The sequence below is a fragment of the Macrotis lagotis genome, chromosome X (genome assembly GCF_037893015.1).
Source record: "Macrotis lagotis isolate mMagLag1 chromosome X, bilby.v1.9.chrom.fasta, whole genome shotgun sequence".
NCBI classification, from domain to species: domain Eukaryota; kingdom Metazoa; phylum Chordata; class Mammalia; order Peramelemorphia; family Peramelidae; genus Macrotis; species Macrotis lagotis.
This window is the reverse complement of record NC_133666.1, coordinates 295982046-296003409: the sequence shown is the minus strand read 5'-3', so window position 1 is coordinate 296003409 and position 21364 is coordinate 295982046. Positions and strand designations below refer to the sequence as shown.

The following is a 21364-nucleotide window of genomic DNA, read 5'->3' as shown; positions in this document are numbered from 1 at the left end:
GAAAAAGAATAAATCCAACATTTTACATTGAGAAGGTATATAGAAATGTATTGAAGTCCATGAGTTAGAAAGTCTGGGAAATGACATTTATGAAATCTCCAAAACATTTTTTCCAATCATTTCATTGGGAGTCTGTACAAGCCTCACTGAATGTGCCCTCTTAATAACTTTCAAGTACATTACTTACTCTTAATCATATTCACATCATTGGCACCATCTCCAATAGCTAGTGTTATGGCTTTCTTATATTTCTTCACAAGCTCCACAACCATGGCTTTTTGCTTTGGAGTGACTCTGCAGCAGATAACTGCACTGCATTCACTTGCTAAATCAACAAAATTCTTCTGTTGTTGTTCTTTATTAGCCTCAAGTTTTTTTATACTCTGAGAACGTATTCTTCTTTCCTCTTCTGTCCTGGGGAATTTCAGTTTCAGGATTTTACTTCTCTTTGTCTTCTTTTCTAGAAGAATTTCATTCTATAGTAACAGAAAAAAATTAACATTCAACAAAGTTCCTTTTTTGCTCCAAGATCACCACTCTCTAGGAATCTTAAAAAAATGATATGAAATTAAATATTTGCTTTATTATCAAATTATTATTGTTAATAATGATGATGGTGGTGATGATGGTAAAGACAACTAACATTTATTTAGTTCTATGTGCCAGGGATTATGCTACTTTACAATCATTTTCTCATTTGATTTTTCACAACACCCCTGGGAGGTAGGTAATATGATTATCCACATTTTATAAGTAAAGAATTGAAGCAGAGGTTAAAAGAATCACCCAATTACACTATTATATTGTATCACCCAATTACACTATTATACTGTTGGTAGAGCTGTGAAATCATCCAACCTTTCTGTAGAGAAATTTGGAACTATGCCCAAAAGGCAACAAAAATGTGCATACCCTTTGATCCAGCAATACCACTGCTGGGTCTATACCCTGAAGAGATGATGAAAAGGGTAAAAACATCACTTGTACAAAAATATTCATAGCATTATTAAGTTTGTGGTGGCAAAGAATTGGAAATCAAGTAAATGTCCTTCAATTGGGGAATGGCTTAGCAAACTGTGGTATATGTATGTCATGGAACACTATTGTTCTATTAGAAACCAGGAGGGACGGAAATTCAGGGAAGCCTGGAGGGATTTGCATGAACTGATGCTGAGTGAGATGAGCAGAACCAGAAAAACACTGTACACCCTGACAGCAACATGGGGGTGATGATCAACCTTGATGGACTTGACTTGCTCATTCCATCCCAATTTTGGGCTGTCTAAATGTATAGTTTTAGTTGATGTCTTTCTCCCACTCCCTCCCATTCATGCTATTTTTTTTATTTAAGATCTTTTTATCTGCCTGAAAATCTTTGACCACATCTTGCTTATGGTACTTCATTCCCCTGTGCTCTAAGAAAGACATCTGTATCCAGATAAAGAATCGTGGAGTTTGAACAAAGTTCAAGGACTATTCCCTTTAATTTAGAAAAAAAATTTATATTGTCTGATCTTGTTATCTCTTATATTTTATGTTTCTGCCTTGAGGATATGATTCCTCCCTCATCACACTCAATTTGGATCAATGTACAACATGGAAACAATGTAAAGACTGACAAATTGCTTTCTGTGGGGGGTGGGGAGGGAAGTAAGATGGGGGGAAAATTTTAAAACTCAAAATAAATAAAATCTTTAATTAAAAAAAAAGAATCACCCAATTTGTACTCAGGTCTTTTTGCCTCCAGATTCAGAGCTCTATATACTATGGCACATAACTGCCTTGCCCACTGACATTACTTCTTTCTTATTTTACATCTCTTCACAAAATAACAAAGGAATTAAAAGAAGATATATACAATTATACTCATTTTGCCAACTAATACTTGCTAATATTTGCTTTTTTAAAAAAAAATCTCATCTTTCTTGTTATCTTACATTTTTATATCATGTTCATCACCAAAACCATTCCTTACCTTTCCCCACCAAGCAAGTCATCCCATGTAACAAATATTTTTTTTAAAAAGAAAAAAGCCAGGGTAGCAAAATCAATCAATACTTCAATCCTGTCTGACAGCATTTATAACACTGCACATCTATGACTCTTTATGTGCTTTCATTTTTAAACAAAGATATTTTCATGAGTAGACTATATAGATATAGATATGGAATATATAAATCTAGGTTCCAGATTTAATCATAGTTGACATACACAAGTAACTATTTTCAAGAGTGGAGAAAAATACATATCCAATATTGGCTGTTATAATTATCCATTGTAGTAATGTCAGAAGAAATATTCAGACCTGTATTTTTTGCTAAAAACTGCTCATTTAAAAGATTCCAAATCTACCCAGTGTAGGGAAAGGAAGGAAGAATTTGTTAACTTTTATAGTGCTATCTGACAATGACATTAGGGAATTGGCAAATGGTTAATTGTTGTCAAAGATTTTCAGGCAGATAAAAAGATCTTAAATAAAAAAAATAACATGAATGGGAGGGAGTGAGAGAAAGACATCAACTAAAACTATACAGAAGTTGACAGAACTTAAAAGATAAATAACAATTTTCTGCCACAGGAGAAAAGGAAGACCAAGACTAAGATACAGAAATCAAATTAAGAGAATGAGAACCAAGGTAGGAAGGAAAGAAAGAAATTAGAATAAAGTTCATGAATAAAATGAAATGGAGACAATAATACAGGTAATACATTTTATTCTTTTATTTCACCTTTCATTAAGGAAGTTCAAAAAACTAAACTTCCTAGTATAAATCGGTATTACCTGGGGAAGCAAGGAGGAATTTACAGACAGGAGTAAAATTAGGTAGGCTTGGGTTAAAAAACATATTTGTTGGAATGATGTTAATGGATTCCTGGATTCCCAACAACCCTGTTGGTACTTTGCTATTCAATTGTTTCCTAATATCAGAATCCACATCTCCTTGTCTTGACTTTCTACCACCTAAGCCAGGATGTGGATGGATACTGGCTGGAATCCCAATAGCTCCTTTCTATTTGTAGCTAAAATGGGAGCTAGATTTGGGCTTTAGTCCTATGCCTTAAAAAGAACCAGTCTTACAGTGAAAAAAAAACTGTCTTTTACTTTTGAACCAGAGAATGTCTGCTCATTTCTTTCTAGTCTAATTGCATATCTCATTTGGAACCTATTAAATTCCCATCTGGTCTACTGTCATCTTGCTTATGGTACTTCATCCCCCTGTGCTCTAATGTCAATAAATGTTCCAAAAATAATTTTGAATTATTGCTCCAATCACATTTTCACAAGCTTGCAGTCATAGAATCACTGTCCAAACTATCTTCTAATTCTCATATATAAATTCTCCTACAGCAAGGCTATATTTCTTCACATTTTCCACTTATGTTTTTTCTCCAAATCTCTAAGCCTTGAACATATAACAAATGTCATCCTGAGTTCCAAGAAAATCTACCTCCTCTAATCTTGAAAATTCTCTCTGTTCATTAATCCAACAACATATGAGAAAACCCCTTCATGTATAGGAGGGATATAAAAAATTTTTAACAGTCTCTTCTCTCAAGGAAATAGCCATGTAATGAAAGTGAGATAAAATATTTGTATATGAGAAATATACATAAAAAGTAAAGTAAAAAAGACAGAAAAATAAAAAAATAAGAAAGAAAATGTGTTATGAGAGTTCAAAAGTGGGAGAAGTCAACTTACCTGGAGTGTGAGGATAAGGGAAGACTTTATGGAAGAACTTCAACTGAACTCTGAAGAATTTCAAAAAAGCAGAGGATGGTGGTAGATAAGAGAAAAAGAGACTATTTCTGGAAATAGCCTAAATGAAGGTAGAATGATGGGAAAGTTCAAGGCATATTCTGGGAATGGCTAGAAGTCAGATGATTCCAAGGTTTCAAAAATTGGATATCTGGGAAAATGGTAGTGACATTAAGAGGAAACTGGAAATTAGGAGGAAGGGAAGGGTTTGGGAGGCAAAATGATGAGTTCAGTTTTGAACATACTGAGTTTGAGATTCTGGAAGCTTGCCTAGGTAGATATGGCTAACCAGCTGTTGGAAATGTCCACCTATAGTTCAGAAAACTATGGAATGAGAATTATTAAATTTTCTACATAGAAATAAGGACTGAAGTCATGTCAGTATATGAAACAGCCAGATTAGCAAATATGACAAAAGAAAGGAGAATGTTAATTCTTGAAGGAACACTGGAAGAACAGATATCCTAATGCACTATTAGTGGAACTGTGAATTGATCCAGTCATTCTAAAAAACTTAGAACTATACTCCAAAAATCACTGTGTCCTTTGACCAAAAATGTCACTATTATACATATTCACCCAGAAAGGTCAAGGACAGGTAGAATGAACCCATTAAGTATAAAAATATTCATATCTTATTTGGAAATATAGTTACTGTTCATTAATTGGGGAATGGTTTAGCAAATTTTCCTTTTTGAATATCATGGAATACTGTTGCACCCAAAGAAATTACACAAAGTATGGGTTCAAAGAAATTTAGTAAGATTTATTTAAACTTACCCATAATAAATTAAGTAGAATCAGAAGAATAATTTATACCAAGACAGTCCAAAATATGGGCCATATAAACTCCTGTCTAGGTTTACTAAATGCTTTAGTAAAGAAGCCAAGCTGCCACAGAGGTCTCACTAAAATGGCAAATCAAAATATATTGTCTATTGTTTCAATAAAAACTTTTCAGTCATGATTTATACAATAACATAATAAAGAAAAACAACTATAACTAGGAATCAATTCTAATTCTTTTGACTAAAAATTCACCATTCCTTCCAATCTTGCCTTTCCATCCCCAAATCTCTAAACAACTGAATTTTACTCTGAAGACTATGCTTTTATAATTTACAAATGGAAACAAGATAGACATAAAAGTACTATAATATAATCTCACTACTAGTATATCAAATTAACAATAGTGCTCTATTAGATGTGAGGCCTTAGTAGTTGGAAGGGTAGGGGATCAGCAAAGGCTTTATGAAGAAGCTATTCACTGAGTTGTACTCCAAAAGAAGAGTAGGTCTCTACGCATAAGTGGTGAAAGAGGGAGTGCATTCCAGGGATGGAGTATGTCCAGAGAGATAGCACAGGAGATTAAGCATTCTAATCAGGGAACAGAGAGAAAATCAATTGAGGTGGATCACAAATTAGAGAAAGGACAGTAAGAACTAATTAGAATGGAGCATTAATTGGGGCAATGATTGTGTAGGGCTTTCAAAGCTAAATAGAAGAGTTTACATTTTATTCTAGAAGCAACAGAAAGTCACTATTCACTGAATAGAGGAGTCAGATGATCAGATTTATATGTAAGGAAAATTATTTTGAGTGAAGTAAATAGATTGAATTGGATTAGAGACTTGGAGAAGGGAAATTAATTAAAAGGCTGCTGTAATAATTTTTATTATGATGTTATTTTATTTTATTTTTTCAAATTCCATGAAAAGATAATCTTCAATGTTCTTCTTTTTGTAAACTTTTGAGTTCTACATTTTTCTACCTTCTTTCCTTTCTTGCTTCTTCCCATGGCAGCTGCTGCTACAATTTAGGTGAGAGTTAACAAAAGATTGAACTCATGATAATATCTGTGTGAGTAGTGAGAAGAGGTAGAAAGCAAGTTATGTTGTGAAGGTAGAAATGGTCAAATGTGACAACTGGTTAGTTATTCGAGTCAGGTAAGAGTGAGGAGCTGCAGATGATGCCAAATTATGAACCTGAAACATTCTACAAATGATGATACTTCTAAAGAAAACAGGGAAATTAGAAAGGGTAAAAATATGAATTTAGTTTTGGACTTGTTGAGCTGTTGATATCCATTCAGAAATACTCAATAGACAATTGGTGATACAGAACTAAAACAAAGGAAAGAGATTGGGGCTGGCTATGGAGATCTGGAAGATATCAATATAAAGAGCGTGAAATCACTGAAAACTGATAAGTTTATGTAGGAGAAAGAAAAAAAGTGGTATCATGATAGAATAGTAGGAAATAACTCCTAGTTAGGAGACATGTTGTGGATAATAAGCAAGTAGAGGAGTCTGAGAAAGAGTAATCCTTCAGGTAGGAGGAAAACCAGGAAGGTACAGTGTCAAGAAAATCTAGAAAAGTAAGCAGAAGGAGAGGGTGGTCAACAGTGCCAAATGCAGTAGATAGAATAAGAAGGATGAGAATAGAGGAAAGATTAAAAGATTTGATGAGAGATCAGTAGTGAAATTTAGACTACAAAAGATAGCAAAGAATGTGAGAGAAGAGGAAGTGGAGGTAGAAAATCTAACTTTATATTTAGGTAGAGTCAGTTTTGATGAAATTGAGAATTGCCTTCATTTATATATATTTTTAAAATTTGTATAGATATGCTTTTAGATAAATGTGTTGCATGAAAGTCAGTTCACAATTTAAGTATCTTATAATAGCCAGCATTTATATGATACTTTAAGTTTTGCAAAGCACTTATCAATATTATCTCTTTATCTTCACAACTTTGAGAGGCAAAGCACTTATTAATATTAACTCTTTATCTTCACAGCAACCCTGAAAGGATGTTATTATTCCCATTGTACAAATAAAGAAACTGAGGTAGACAGAGGTTAAGTAATTTGCCCAGGGTCATATCATAAGTGTATGTAGCTGGGACAGCTAGGTGGCGCAGTGGATAGAGCACTGGCCCTGGAGTCAGGAGTACCTGGGTTCAAATCCGATCTCAGACACTTAATAATTACCTTAGCTGTGTGGCCTTGAGCAAGCCACTTAACCCCATTGCCTTGCAAAAACCTAAAAAAAAAAAGTGTATGTGACTGAATTTGAACTTAGATCTTCCTGACTCTGAGTCTAGTACTCTGTCCACTGTACTCACTTAGCTACCTCAAATAAACTTTGAAGATTTTTATCAAAGAAATAAGGAAAAGCTAATCCAAGTGACTACTCTCTACAGTTTAAAGATACATACCAACCAGGAACCAGTGATGATTAAAGCGCGGTTACCACCAGCCGGAAAGAAAGGTTCATTCACAGCAGGAGAAAATTTTGCATAAACCCCAGCTCTGTTCTTCTGGTTTTCTCTCCTTGTATGTAGAAGAGCACTGGGGGGAAAAATGAAACGTAAATCTTCCTAGGAACTAAATGCAATCATTTAAAAGGAGATCTTAGGCACAGCATCTTATTGAGACTTGATTATTTTATTCTGAGGCTGTATACACTCTTGGGTGTATATTAGTCTTGGCAAAGTATTGCAAAACAGAACAGAGGTGAACTTTCCCCAGCACAATAAGAAAAATAGCTATGGACTGAATCAGGATGAAACAGGGTGACCCTTCATTATGTGTGTCTCTCCAGTCCCCTAACCTTCTCTTCACCAATGTTTGATTAGACATGAGCCTGTGACAGCATAAGACAAGAAGAAGATGCTGAGAATGGGAAACAAGGGAATAAGCAGGCTGAATTTGAGAGAAGTGATGTAGGACCTGGCCAACATGAAAGTTTGAAAAGAACAAGTATTGAGAAAGGGACATGGGGTAATAGCACTGTGGCTTCTGTATATTTTTCTCCAGTTGATAGCCAGGACATAGGGTGTTTCCAGAGACTCTTATCCCCCGAATTTGCTAGTGTAGAGGATAATACTGAACAGAAAAGCATCAACAGCAGAAGCTAATGTGATCCTATGGCACCCAGATAGCAGAGAACAGAGCTGAGCTGCTAATTCTATTCCTTTTTTGGTAGAAGCAGGAGGTGTGGGTTTGGAACTAAGCACTTAACCTCTGTTCTTTTTAAACCTAAGTTTCTGAAACCACTGAGTATAGATAATAGGTAGGTTTGAATCTTAGTGTGCAGACTGCCTTTTTATACTCCTGTCTAGCTTGCCTATAGGATAAAAAGAGTTTCCCATGTAGGATATGAGTCAAGAACTGTATACAATGATGCCATGCTATAGTGATTTTCAATTCTACTATGTCATTGTTGTATTAATTCTATTAAAATCTAGCATCAAAGGGTAAAAGGTAGGGTTTCTTAATGGGTGGGGTCACCATAAGTCAAAGGAATCTTCCTGGATTAATCCACAAACCACAACCTTGACTAACAAAGCCAGAACTACTATTCAGAAAAAGGACCCAGGGAATAGAAGTAAATTTGTTTTCTGAGAGCATAATGGACGACTCCCCAAGTATCCTTTATTTAGTGACAGATGGGCATAGAATGGACAGCACTAGACTTTCATTAACAATAGGGCCAGTCTATTGGTATAGTACCCCTAATATATAAACAAATTCTGGAATTTTAGGCTCTAAAGTCCTTTTCATTTAGCTTCTCCAATATCCTTATCTTACAGATGAGGAAACTGAGACTCAATGATTTGGTTAAAATAACAAAGTTACTTATAGGAAGAGCTTTATCTAGAATTCTATCTTGATACCCAATTGAGCAATGGCTATGTATATAATGCTATATATTCCTGTATAGGAATAATATTTTCATTAAGTATCTATGCCATTATTATATCAGGATATGGCAGCTGTCATCTACACCAAGGAAAAAGAGAAGATATGTCAAGTATAAGGATTAAATGATCATATTTGCTACTTGCAAATATTTGATCTTTTTTCTAAAGCTCAAATTTAGCCACTTTCCAAGAAAAGAGATCAAATTTTCATTCGTTAAGGTCATGACTGGCAAAAGCCCAGTAAGATCATGAAGAGAAAAGATTTTCTCTCTGTCTCACACATACACACACACACATATACACACACCCTCATAAATGTATAATAGTTGAGAATACTTTCCTCTCAAAACTCTGATTTCATTGATGTAGTAGGGAGATTCCTTTGAGAATCCTTCAATGAAGAGAGAGACTGTCAACTTTTATAATATTTTTAAGAGCTGACTGGCATACTTGGTTTCAGTGACTGGGATTATATTAATATATGTCATTGGTAGGATTTGAATACAGCATGTCTTGCCTGAATTGTACAATATTGTTTCTCTATATGCTTTGAGAATTATATAAAATATTTAGATGGAATTTGTGATTAAGTTTAAAACTGATAAACCTAACAGATTAACTAAAATTTATTAAATTCTTAGTTTTTAAATCTAGAAAACAAAGTTCTCCATTCTTTATAACAGTCTCATCATCTTTTACAGATATTATCTATGCAATTTTTTGTTTCTGTTAATTGTGTCTGACTCTCAATGGCACCATTTAGAGTTTTCTTGGCAGAGATAGTATGGTGGTTTGCAATTTCATTCTCCAGTCCATTTTAAAGATGAGGAAACTGAGGCAAATAGGGTAAAAGGGCTTGCCCAAGGTCAAGCAGCTAGTAGGTTTCTGAGGCCAAATTTGATCTCAAGAAGATAAGTCTTCCTAACTCCAGGTCTGGGGCTCTATCAACTAGGCCACCTTTCCACCCCATTTTTATAGATAGCTAATCCTATAATTTTGCTTGTCTTATTTGGCATCCTAATATAGGACTCTACAAAATTCTATCACAATCTTTAGCAGGAACAATAATGATAATCAATTTCCCCCATTACCTTTGAGGAATGACATATTAGCTTTAAGTTAAATTTTTTCTTCTGGCATTATTATACCATATGGAATCATCTATGAACCAGCTTGACAGCAAATGGGACTATCAGTGACATTTGTGTATACTAAGTTTCCAATATTTTTATTCCTTTTAAATATCTGAATCTATCTAACGAAATTATTCCTCTGGATATATTAAAGGTCAGCAGTTAGCATGAACAATTTTTGTTGCTTCTATTCCAACTTAGCATTTCAGCTTCAGGCTGGCATTTTGAAACCAGCCCTATTCTTGACTGTAAGAATATGGAATTTACTTCAATAGTTTGAGCAACAGTTTGAACAAGACATTCTTTATAACTTAATAAGTTATATGTGTGTATGTGTGTGTTTTTTTTTTTAAAGTGAAAAGCTAACAGATTAATTTACATTAAGATATTAAGAAATTCATTAGACTAACTTCATTTCTACCATTTAGGAAAAATGTACTTTAAAGGGAAAGAAAGAGAATCTCTAAGACAGATTTTGCTCTAATTAAATAAACTCTTAAGTAAGGTTTGTTGGTTTTAAACTAATCACAATATTTTGAGTACTCTTTATAATTACCACTGGCTCTGGTTTAAGGCATTTTTTCTGTAACCAAGTTTCCTCATCACTAGCCTTCTTAAAAGTTACTCTTGATTGGCCTCTAATCTGACATTTTTAAGTATCCCAGAATGCATTCTCTTTACTCACCTAATATCTTCACCATAGCAGATTGTAGTATCCTCTGTCAAAAGTTCACAAGCAAATCCTATATTTTCAGCTGTTTCTATAATGGGACAACATTAAGTCAAAAGATGTTCCTTCTAAGACATTTTGTGACTTAAATATAAACGGACTTTGCCAAGTAACAGTGATTTTCAAATGATGAATATTGCCTGAGCACAACTGTAAAAGAGAATTTGCTATACCAATTTTGCTTTTTTTTCATTTTTTTTTTTTGGCAAGGCAATGGGGTTAAGTGACTTGCCCAAGGTCACATGGCTAGGAAATTAGTCTGAGACCAGATTTGAACTCAGGTACTCCTGACTCCAGCATTGGTACTCTATTTTAATGCAAAAATAAAATTCGTAAAATAAGCAAAGGAAATATATTCAGAAACTTAAAATCCTTTATCAGGGGCGGCTAGGTGGTGAAGTGGATAAAGCACCGGCCCTGGAGTCAGGAGTACCTGGGTTCAAATCCGGTCTCAGACACTTAATAATTACCTAGCTGTGTGGCCTTGGGCAAGCCACTTAACCCCATTTGTCTTGCAAAAAAAACAACCTAAAAAAACCCCCTAAAATCCTTTATCCTTTATAAATATAGGATATTAAAAAACCCACCAGTTATAGCTTATTCAGTGGAATTTTTCCTATAAAAATATAAAACATTTTTATTCAACAATTTTCAAATTTTGAAATAATATACTCATATCAGATATATAATAAAATACATAGTCACCTAAAATAAGTATCAGTGAATGAAATACATGTAATAAGAAAAAAAAGGTCAATGGAAGCAGAATTTTGTGGGTTTAAAGAAAGGTTTTAAATTTATCTAAAAAGATTTCCATGATAAATGAAAAAAGTGTTCTGTTTCCAAATCCCAAAGTCAATTATAAGGTCTCAAGTAAAAAAAGTCAATTAACAAGCCACTGGGTTCTGATTGTAATATCTTATTTAAGGGTCTTAAGAAAATAGTTTTGTTTTTTTGTCTTTCCTTTTCAATCACTTTCCTTGTGGTATAGATACAAAGAATTGTTAAGTCCAAAGTGAGAAATGCACAGATTGGGAGAATTAAGAGGAATAGAGGATATAGAGCTACAGATTGTTATTTCCTCCCCTTTAATATATCACCTTGTGTCTCTATCTTAGTTCCTTTTTAATAGTTAAATGGTCATTAGAATGAGGTCAGTGTCCTTGAGGGCAGGGACTGTTTTATTATTGTTTTTGTCTTTCCTTCCCCCCAGGACACTTAAAAAAATCTGAACTGAATTAACTGGTTTTGATAATATTTAAAAATTAAAGTCAGTCTTTAGTTGCAAAGGTTTTAGCCAAACTATGAAATGGGCAGTTTCAAGAGAAAACAACAAAACCTTTGCTAGTCAGCCTATGTCTATTTATCACAAAACTGTCACACACATACACACACACATAAAATTCAGTGCTAAATGTATATTTTACTGTAGGGCATGTGAAGAGTTTACCTGCTTATTTTTTATATAGATATGCACACACATACACATATAGATACAGATATACATATAGACATGCATAGATTACAGAAAGTGACTGAAAGAGAAAATAACTAAGAGAGAGAGAGAGAGACGTCTAATAGAAACAGAGACAGAGACAGTGAGACAGAGAAAGACAGAGAGACAGAGACAGAGAGAGAGACAGAAACAGAGAGATTGAGAGAAAGAGAAAGAGACAGACAGACAAACAGACAGACAGAAACAGAGATAGACACAGAGACATAGAGAAAGAGAGAGAGAGAGAGAGAGAGAGAGAGAGAGAGAGAGAGAGAGAGAGAGATCATGCTTCAGTCTGTATTCAACAATTGACCTGATTGTTTCTGATCAACCATTGTGGGCTGTCTAAGGTCTTCGGCATTTTGGGGTTGACAAAACCTTTTGGCTGCTTACAGATAGCCACGTATGAACAAGGAAAAAAGTAAAAAAAAGAAGAGGCAGCTAAAAAGACTCAGGCTTGCCTGTACAAAACATGTGCTTTACCTACCATATGTTGGAAGTTCAATATTTCTGCTTGGAAATGGGGATGGAAAGATAAGCCTCTTCCTTCCACTCTCAAGGAAACATTATTTGCCACATGGTCAAGAAAAGGTGAGAGAGATAGACTACCTCCCTTTTGAAAAGTAGTAACAAATTTCCTTTTGACTCCTTTTTAATAGAATACTTAGCTTTTCATGCTTACTGGACAATCAAAGGATTACTTAAGTGCTAAGCTATTATACTGGTGGGGTGATCAGCAGGAGGGAAAAAGGGAAACTGCACATGTCCTAATATGGCAGTAGGTATCAAATGCTTAAACTGTGTGGTTCAGATGAGGTGTTGGAAGTTAAGAAGAGGGAGTGATTTGTTTGGGCTGGCATACTTAGGGAATCACTCTAAGTTTAAGAGAATTGATTTAGGCATGATATAAATGGAAAGATAATAAAGTAAAAAATACCAATCATAAGTTACATGTTGAATTTAAAAATTTCACTTCATACACAATAATGTACCTTTTTTGTCCCCAGTAAGCACCCAGATCTTAATGTCTGCTTTTGCAAGTTTTGAAATGGTCTCTGGGACCCCATCTTGTAATTTGTCTTCAATAGCTGTAGCTCCCAGTAACTGTAGAATATAAAAAAAAATTGTTCAGAAACAAATAGAAACAACATGATTGAATGTAAAACTATGAATTAAGAATTGTAGACATTAGTTAATGTTCAAGATGGGGTCAGCATTTTATATTAACTAAAGGTTCACTAATACTCCATGTTCCTGGTAAATTACATATACTTACATACACATATATAAATATATATACACACACACACACACACAAACACATATTGCTCTCATTGCCTTATGAGCAATTTTATTTACTGACTAAAAGACAAATGCACAAAATATAATAACAATGATGACAATAGCATATATGTCAAGTAAAAATTATACTACCATGGTTTAACTGAAATTACCAAATTCCCTGAACCTCAAGGAAAATAATTTATGTATGTTATTATACTAGCCTAAGGATGACAAAGCAAATACCATAAATATATAAAGACTTGTCATCATCAGTCATTATAAGTTAAAATTTCAGTTTAAAAACAATATTATTTTCTAGTGTTCAAACTGATTTGTAAGAATAAAAACCTTGTCACTCATAACATTGATTGTATGTAAAAATTCAATTTTAATAGGCATTTTAATTGATGTTTTAATAAATGCAGAGACTAAATTATATTTAAAATGTTTTAGTAGAAAAACATAATTTTCTATCAGATTAATGCTGGCCCATCCCCTTATTATCTCAGGAATTTGACTCTTTCTTTGATAATGGCAACCAAACTTAAATATGCTACTTTCAACCCTACATCCCTTTTCTTCACACATTAAACAGAGAATGGAAGGTTTGTTATAATAACTACCTTTATTATAATTATAAGATAGAAAAAGTTATTAAAGTTAACACTCACAATTAGATCTTTTTCAATTTCTTCATAAACTATATCCAGGGCTTCATCTCGATTTGTTGAGACAACACTGGCAGCAATGAATTTTTTATTCCATTCTTCATACTCACTTTCACTAATTTCTTTGTAGCAAAGACACAATGTTCTCAGTGTCTCATTTGCAAAGATCTGTTTTTATTAAAAAGATAAAAATAATTATTTTACATGATAATATTTGAAATATTACTAGACAGTAATAAAGTGAATTCAAAAGGTGATTTTTATGAGAGAATTATGAATGATATAAAAACTAGCTAGTAGATGAGATTAAGCATGTGTCTCAAAATTTACTTCACCTTTAAAAATGTCACATACCTGATATTCTATTCTAAACAGAAACTCTTCAGGATCTAATACTCTTCAGTCCTTCAAATTAGCTAAAGAAAACTTTGAAGTGAAAAAAGTACAATACTAAAATAGTTCTATAGAAAAACTATCATAAAGACATATTACTGAACAAAAAAAAATTTCCTAACACATAATAAACTACGACTTCCACTAAACTGAACACCAAAAGGTTGTAATGACACATCAGTGGAAAAATGATGTTTCAGAGAAAAATCTTGACAGCTTTGGTAATGTATTCCTATACTATTCACAAAGAAACTCACCATACCTGGACCCCAAACCAAATGACATAATTTTAAAATGAACAATAGACTCTCTCTTTAAATAGTGAATTCCCCACCAATCAGAAGCAGGATGACTACCTGTTAATAACACTGTATGTCCCTATGTAGCTAGCTAGTGACAAGGCAAAACTTACATTTTCTTCTCTTAGTTTGATGCTTTTTCCACTAGCCAATGCTGAATGATGGACATGTTAGTTGAAGTTTAATTTGATTGCTTAAATTTATGACATCAAGATAAAAAACAAGACTTACATCTAGGGCATCCTGTGTTTCTTGTTTGGTAGGATTCATTGGATGCAGTCGTTCATAAATAACAGTGTCAGCACCTTTACAATAAAGTCTGATATTTCCTTCTGGTGCTCTTACTATTAATAAAAAAGAAAGTGAACATTCAGCTATATTCTTTGAGGTAGGCTTCATGTTCAATAAATTGTTACTGTTAGAAAGCATTAGTATAAAGTTCTTTTAAGAGCAACACCACTGATAGTAACTTTTAAAGAATTATCCATCTGTTAAAATAATCAAGGTCTTTTACCCACAAAGAACTGAGCAAGCTAGTTAAATAAATACGACAAAACTAGAAAAAAGAATATGATAGATGTTTTCCCATTTTTAAGGACCCAACTTGGTTCTCATTTCCTTTTTCAAGTCTTCCTTGACTATGTGCCAGGCAATAGTGATCACTATGAAATTATTTGCACCAATCATTTGGGATTATAATTTACTGTTTTACATCTTTTACTGTTATTTGACATTAACTTTCTATGAGTGTCCTATTTCTACAAATAAATCTAAGTTCATTGAATGAAGAGTCCAAGTTCTTTATTTGTCCTGTTACCACAGTACCAATGATCATGTTTATCAGATGATCAGTATTCAAGAAATAATTAATGAATGAGAAAATTATCACATGATTAGATTTGAGTGTTCAGAACTTTTATTTTCATAACAAAATAGAAAGAGATGACTCTGGATATATATTAATTCAACATCTCTAAGATAAATGGATGTGCTGTTTGACCCATTTCAGTATCCTGAATCTATTTGCTACAAAGAATATTTAACAGATGGAACTGAATATCTTATATCCTTATAGCTATTAATGTAAAAAAAGTTTATTATACACAAGACGGGAAAAAGCAACTGGACCTACACTCACATAATAAATTCCCAGATGAGAAAAACAAAAACAGGTCAGAAACTTCTTTGCAATTTTAACCTTAAGGTTAAAGAATGAAGAAAAAATATGAACTTAATCTGTTTAAGTAGAGAAAATGAAATTTCCCATAAGTTCCCATGAACAATTAAGTCATCTAATGAAGCTGAACAAGAGTATGGTTACTAAACAATGTTCTTTGAATAGGTTTTGAGTGAGACTTACCAATTATGGACATTCTCTTTCGATCACTGTTAAAATCTAAGATAGCTAGAACATTGTATGTCCTTTCCACTCCCATCTCACTTATCGTGATAGTGTTCTGTGTCCTTGCAAGGAAAGCAAAACCAAAGTTGCGGGCAGCAGAGACTAGAGCCCCTTCATCTGGAGAGGCTGCCTGGTAGTTGATTTGTCCTATAATGAGATATTGAGAAAGTGATACAGAGGCAGAGGGATAGGGACAAGGATGAAAAGAGAGAGAAAGAGAGAGGAAAAAGATACAATGAGACCAAGATACAATAAGATAGAAAAAGATAGAAACAAGATGCCAAAAGATATGTCAGGAGCAAATGAATATACAGATTAGAGACATGGATAAAATATCAAGTGAAATTTTTCATATTGAGTCTGTATACTTTTCTTATACTAAGAGCTTATTGAAGGCTCTTAAGTGCAAGGAGTTGTATTAACATATTTAGTAAAATAATGATAACTGATCCTGATTTTCAGAGGTCCTAGATTCCAATAGGAATATTGTTTCAAGCGTCAGGGAGAATCAGCTATGGCTTATCTCCTTTTTTCAAGTGAATGAAGCATACAGGAAGGGGGCAACTAGGTGGTACAGTGGCTAGAGCACTGGTCCTGGAGTCAGGAGGACCTGAGTTCAAACCTGACCTCAGACACTTAATAATTACCTAGCTGTGTGACCTTGGGCAAGTCATTTAACCCCATTGCCTAGCAAAAAACAGAAAAAGAAAAAGAAAAAAGAAAAGAAACAGGAAAATTCTCTACTTTCAGAACCAAGGTTCCATTCGCAAGATACAAAAAATATAATTTTCCATATTTTCTGAAATCTTATTTGGATATTACTATCAATTAACCAATAACCAGCACCCTGAATCTGTTTGCTACAATAATACATGAATAGGAACAAGTTATATTGTAATAAATCAACAGGAAAGTGATTTCAAACTCCTGGTTCCTTCCCTATAAACATATTCAAGTTTCCTCTGTAATAATAATTTTTAAAAATTACCCTTCTATCCCCTCCAGCTACTGTTCCATGTATCTCTTAACTTTCAGTCATAACTTCTAGAGTCATCTGTACTAACTAGTTCTACTTTCTTATTATCTCACTATCTCAATCTGAAATCTGACTTTTGATTCCATTGTTCTTCTAAAACTATTTTCTCAACAATTATCAATGATTGTGCTAAACTACTAAATACAATAATTTTTTCCTCAATACTTGACTTTTCTGCCACTTTCAACATTTTAACAGCCATTTAGTTAGTCTTCTAAATACACTTGTTTCCTTTAGCTTCTGCAACACACTGTTCTCTCTTGATTCTCTAGTTCTCCTGGACCTCCTCAAAAAGTCTAACAAATATGGAAATGTTTTATATAATCAAATATTTATAAATTACATGAAATCATTTACCTTCTCAGGGAGGGGAGATGGGAAGGATGGAAAAAAACTGAAACTCAAAACTTTAAAAAAATATTTAAAATAGTTTTAACTTTCAATTGGGGAAAAATAAAATTTTATATTAGGGAAAAAAGGTCTGATCCTTCTTATCTGGTCATCATTTCTTCCACAATTCCAGTAAAATAAAGTATAAACTATTTCCCATATCTGACACTCAATCTCCTATTTTTCCTGCATTCATACAGACCACTATCCTCAAACCTGGAAAACATTTTCCCTTGATTCTACCTTCAGAATTCTTCTCTTCACTTAAAGCACATCTTCCACCTTTAAGTCTTATCTGTTCTCTCCCTCCTTAAATGATCCTCACTTTAATAGAATGTACTTGTATTCCTTCAAAAAAAGTCATCTCTTTGAGAGTGAGAGCTATTTTTGTTGTACAGTTATCCTTTCCACATTGTGGGGATTAAGGACATGAAGCACCCATGGCCTGGAAAATTCAGGTAAATTTTTTTGGCCTTTCTTTCATACCAGAGAAGAAGTCAGAATTTTTAGAAATCCTGTTATCTATTTCAGACTCTTAATTTCATTATGCAAAGTTCCTAGAGAATTTAGAAAATATATAAAACATGGGGAAAAGACCTTCCCCTCAACCTCACAGCACTTCTATTTTTGAGACTAAATCATAACCACCATGAAAGAAATTCCATGTGTTTTTCCCCCTAAGTATCATCAATTATTCAAAGAGCCAGGTGCTTTTATGACATAGTACTTTGTCCTTATTCTGTGAGGAGATATCTCTCAACCAATCAAATAGTCTTTGACCTCTCCTGTGACTGAGTGGTATCATCTCTTTGCATCATTCCTCACCATGATTTCTGATAACCCCCATCCATTTCTCGACCTCAGTTTGAACTCTGGAAACAGTTTTATTAGAATCCTGAAATTCATCCTAGGAGAAAGTTTTACTTTGGAATTTATGGAATGATACCTCACCCTGTTGCTATTTATTTAGAGTTTAAACATTTCTTTCCACACAATTTATGTCCCATTGCAGATAAATGAAATCATTGATAAGTAAATATTGGAGTGTTTTTGTTGGCTATATTGATTAAAACCTGAACGTGAGAATGTTTTATAAATAGACACACTTATGCCTGAGCCAAGAGAGGCAAAGGAACTAGTTTTATTCTTTTCCTCCCATCAGGGTTCTATATTATCATATCTATATTGAAAGATTTCAGATGTCTACCATTTGTCAATGATGGATAATTTTAAGAGTGCATTTTAATTTTCCTAATGTGATCTTAGACAACTAGTAATCATAATTCTAAAATAGTCCTTAATCATAACCTTATTTAGATCTGAAGATGTGAAAAAGAGAGTAGATTTTTTAAGCCCAGAGGCTGAAATCTTATATTATCTGAAATTCTTTATTTAGTACCTTATATAGAGTGAGAGCTCAATCATTATTTTTGGTTAATTAAACTCTTGAAAAATTTGCTATCCATGTCATTTATATGTATTTAAATCTTCAATATGAGGTTCACAGAGTAAATGACAAATGATGAGTTTACAGACTCTTTTTTTATGCCAGTGAAATGCTTCCTTACCATCAGTCCTCTCCACCATGACAGTGTGACAAATTGCAAGCAAAAAGAAGAATTGTCGAACTTCAGACTCTTTCCCTGACTGGATTTGTTCAATCAGATAATGGTCATAAAACACAAGCTTTCCATCTGCATATGTATTCCAACTAAAATCTACTTCCTGGGGAAAGGGAAGAAAAAATGCTGAATATGAAAATGCCAGTCTAAGAGCTCCAATGAAGCTTAAATTTTCATTCTTTGTTAGATGTTTTTTGCCTGGAAAACAGTTATTGTGTAATTTAAATATATTTTTAAAAACATGGAAATATTCACAAACTAACATTTGTTCCCATGCAAAATGTCACTAACAAACAACCTTTGAAGGAAATGAAAGAACTCACATCCATCCTGCTTTGGTGATGCTGGGATGCATTCCTGTGGTCCCCTGAAATAAAAGCATTAAAAATAAAAAGTAAATCAGTCCTTGTATACAAAATATACATATATTATATATATATGCACACATAAATATTTTCTCCATTTTTTATCGAGTGTTTTATATTTGTCTTACTGTTTGTTTGTTTTATTCGTTTTTGATAGGCAATGGGGGTTAAGTGATTTGCTCAAGGTCAAACAGTTAGTAAAGCATCAAGTGTCTGAGATTGGATTGGAACTCAGGTCTTCCTGCCTCCAGGACTGGTGTTCAATCCACTGTGCTACCTGGTATATGGTTTTTGCTAGAATTTATAAATGTGCTTTTGTTTGTTCTATTTCACTAAATTATAATGTTCTTCAAGGATCACATTTTTTTTCCTCATAACTTCACAAGACTTTATTTAGTATAATGCACTGACCATAAAACAATATATTAAAATAGAAATAGTATTAGTCTATGAAACTGTATATACATAGGTAATTAGTCTCTGCTTTGTTACTTATTAGCTTTGTACTTTGGGGTAAATCACTTGACTTTTCCATTTTAGTTTATTTTTCTGTAAAATAACAGTTCTACCTACTTTTCAGGATTACTGAACTATATAAAAGTGTTTTGAAAAGTTTAAAGCCATATGCAAATTTGGGACTTTATTTTAGTTATTAGTAATTTAAGTTATCAATAAAACTCAATTTATTCCTTGGCATCATATTCCTGGAAGGTTATTGAAGCTCATAGTAAGAAAGAGGTCATATTACTACCACATTCCCTCCTATCCCTTATATTACTCTATAAAGAAACATTAAGATGGCCTCAAATTTTGCTGCAACACTACAGCAAGTCATTTACTTTCAGCCTCAGTTTCCCCATTTGTAAAATGATGATGCATCATCTATCTCACAAGTTTGTTATGAGGATCAAACCTTAAAAGTGCTACATAAATGCCTGCTATTATTATCTATATCTAGGGCTACCTAGAGCTCTATCCACAATACATCTTCCACAACTGTTCAGTGAAATGACTAATTATGACTTACCATATATTTGTCCATTTATGCAGCACTTTTTAAATGTCATGATATTTTGTGTTAATGTTCCTGTTTTATCAGAGAAAATGTAATGAATCTGTCCAAGCTGTTCATTCAGTGTGGTTGTTCTAGCCTTTGCTGGTGTATCCTTCTCAGGATAATACATTTGTAGGTCCCAGTTGATGAAATAACTCTGTCCAAGACGAATGACTTCAACACTAGAAAGAAAGAAAGAACTTTTGCTGGACTGTTCAAATACAAAGTGCAAACATTAGATTTTCTTCTCCCCTTTCTATCTCTATAACATCTCATCCATTGTCTCTTTTGACTCATCCATGGATCAATTTCATTCAGTGTCATCTCCACTCCTTTGGTCTTCTGACTATTCCTCATATTCAGTATTCCATCTTTCATCTCAATGAGAGTGAGTTGGTTGGCAGTCCTCCCATGCCTAGAACACCTCTACTCATCTCTATCTCCCTGAATCTCTTACTTCTTCCAGAACTCAGCTCAAATACCCCCTTCTCTATCAAACTTTTCCTTATCTCTTAGTTGCTAATACCACCCTCAGTTACCTTAATTTCTTTTATTTGTATGCATCTTATATATGTTTATTTATATTGTCTCTCTATTAGAATATAAGCTCCTTGAGGACAGAGATTTCTCTGTACCACCAATTCTTGCTATGCTGTGTGACATGTAATAAATGCTTAATAAAAAAAATTATTGACAGCATGGAGTATGTACATATTGTTTCCCCTAATAGATTGAGGATAGAAACTTTTATTTTTGCCTTTGTATTCCTAGCACCAAGTATATTGTCTGGCATATAGTAGATCCTTTTTGACCGATTGATTAATTAGCTATAGGACAATAACTTTTATCTTCCTTCAAATAAAAATGCTATCAGAGTATTTATTACTATTACTATTCATTTTTCCTTTCCTCAAACTGTAAGACAATTAATCTTGGGACAACCTAATCCCTCAACTCAAATGGGATGAGTAAAGTAGAGCGCTGATCATCAGACAAAACCAGAGAACATAGATGAGGCATACCTTTCCAGG

General features: G+C 33.5%; 1 protein-coding gene across 8 annotated transcripts in view; it reads right to left on the bottom strand.

Annotated features, from left to right (window-relative positions):
• Positions 1–21364, bottom strand: part of ATP8B1 (ATPase phospholipid transporting 8B1) — a 139779-nt gene that overhangs the window by 16728 nt on the left and 101687 nt on the right. For all 8 annotated transcript variants that reach the window (XM_074202694.1, XM_074202701.1, XM_074202695.1 and 5 more), the window contains 10 exons: positions 20307–20515; positions 19238–19281; positions 18861–19017; positions 15825–16013; positions 14696–14808; positions 13776–13940; positions 12813–12924; positions 10281–10356; positions 6975–7107; positions 188–476 (listed from right to left, as the gene is read on the bottom strand). In XM_074202694.1, coding sequence (XP_074058795.1) covers positions 188–476; positions 6975–7107; positions 10281–10356; positions 12813–12924; positions 13776–13940; positions 14696–14808; positions 15825–16013; positions 18861–19017; positions 19238–19281; positions 20307–20515 — 1487 coding nt within the window. The remainder of the gene's footprint in view (positions 1–187; positions 477–6974; positions 7108–10280; positions 10357–12812; positions 12925–13775; positions 13941–14695; positions 14809–15824; positions 16014–18860; positions 19018–19237; positions 19282–20306; positions 20516–21364) is intronic.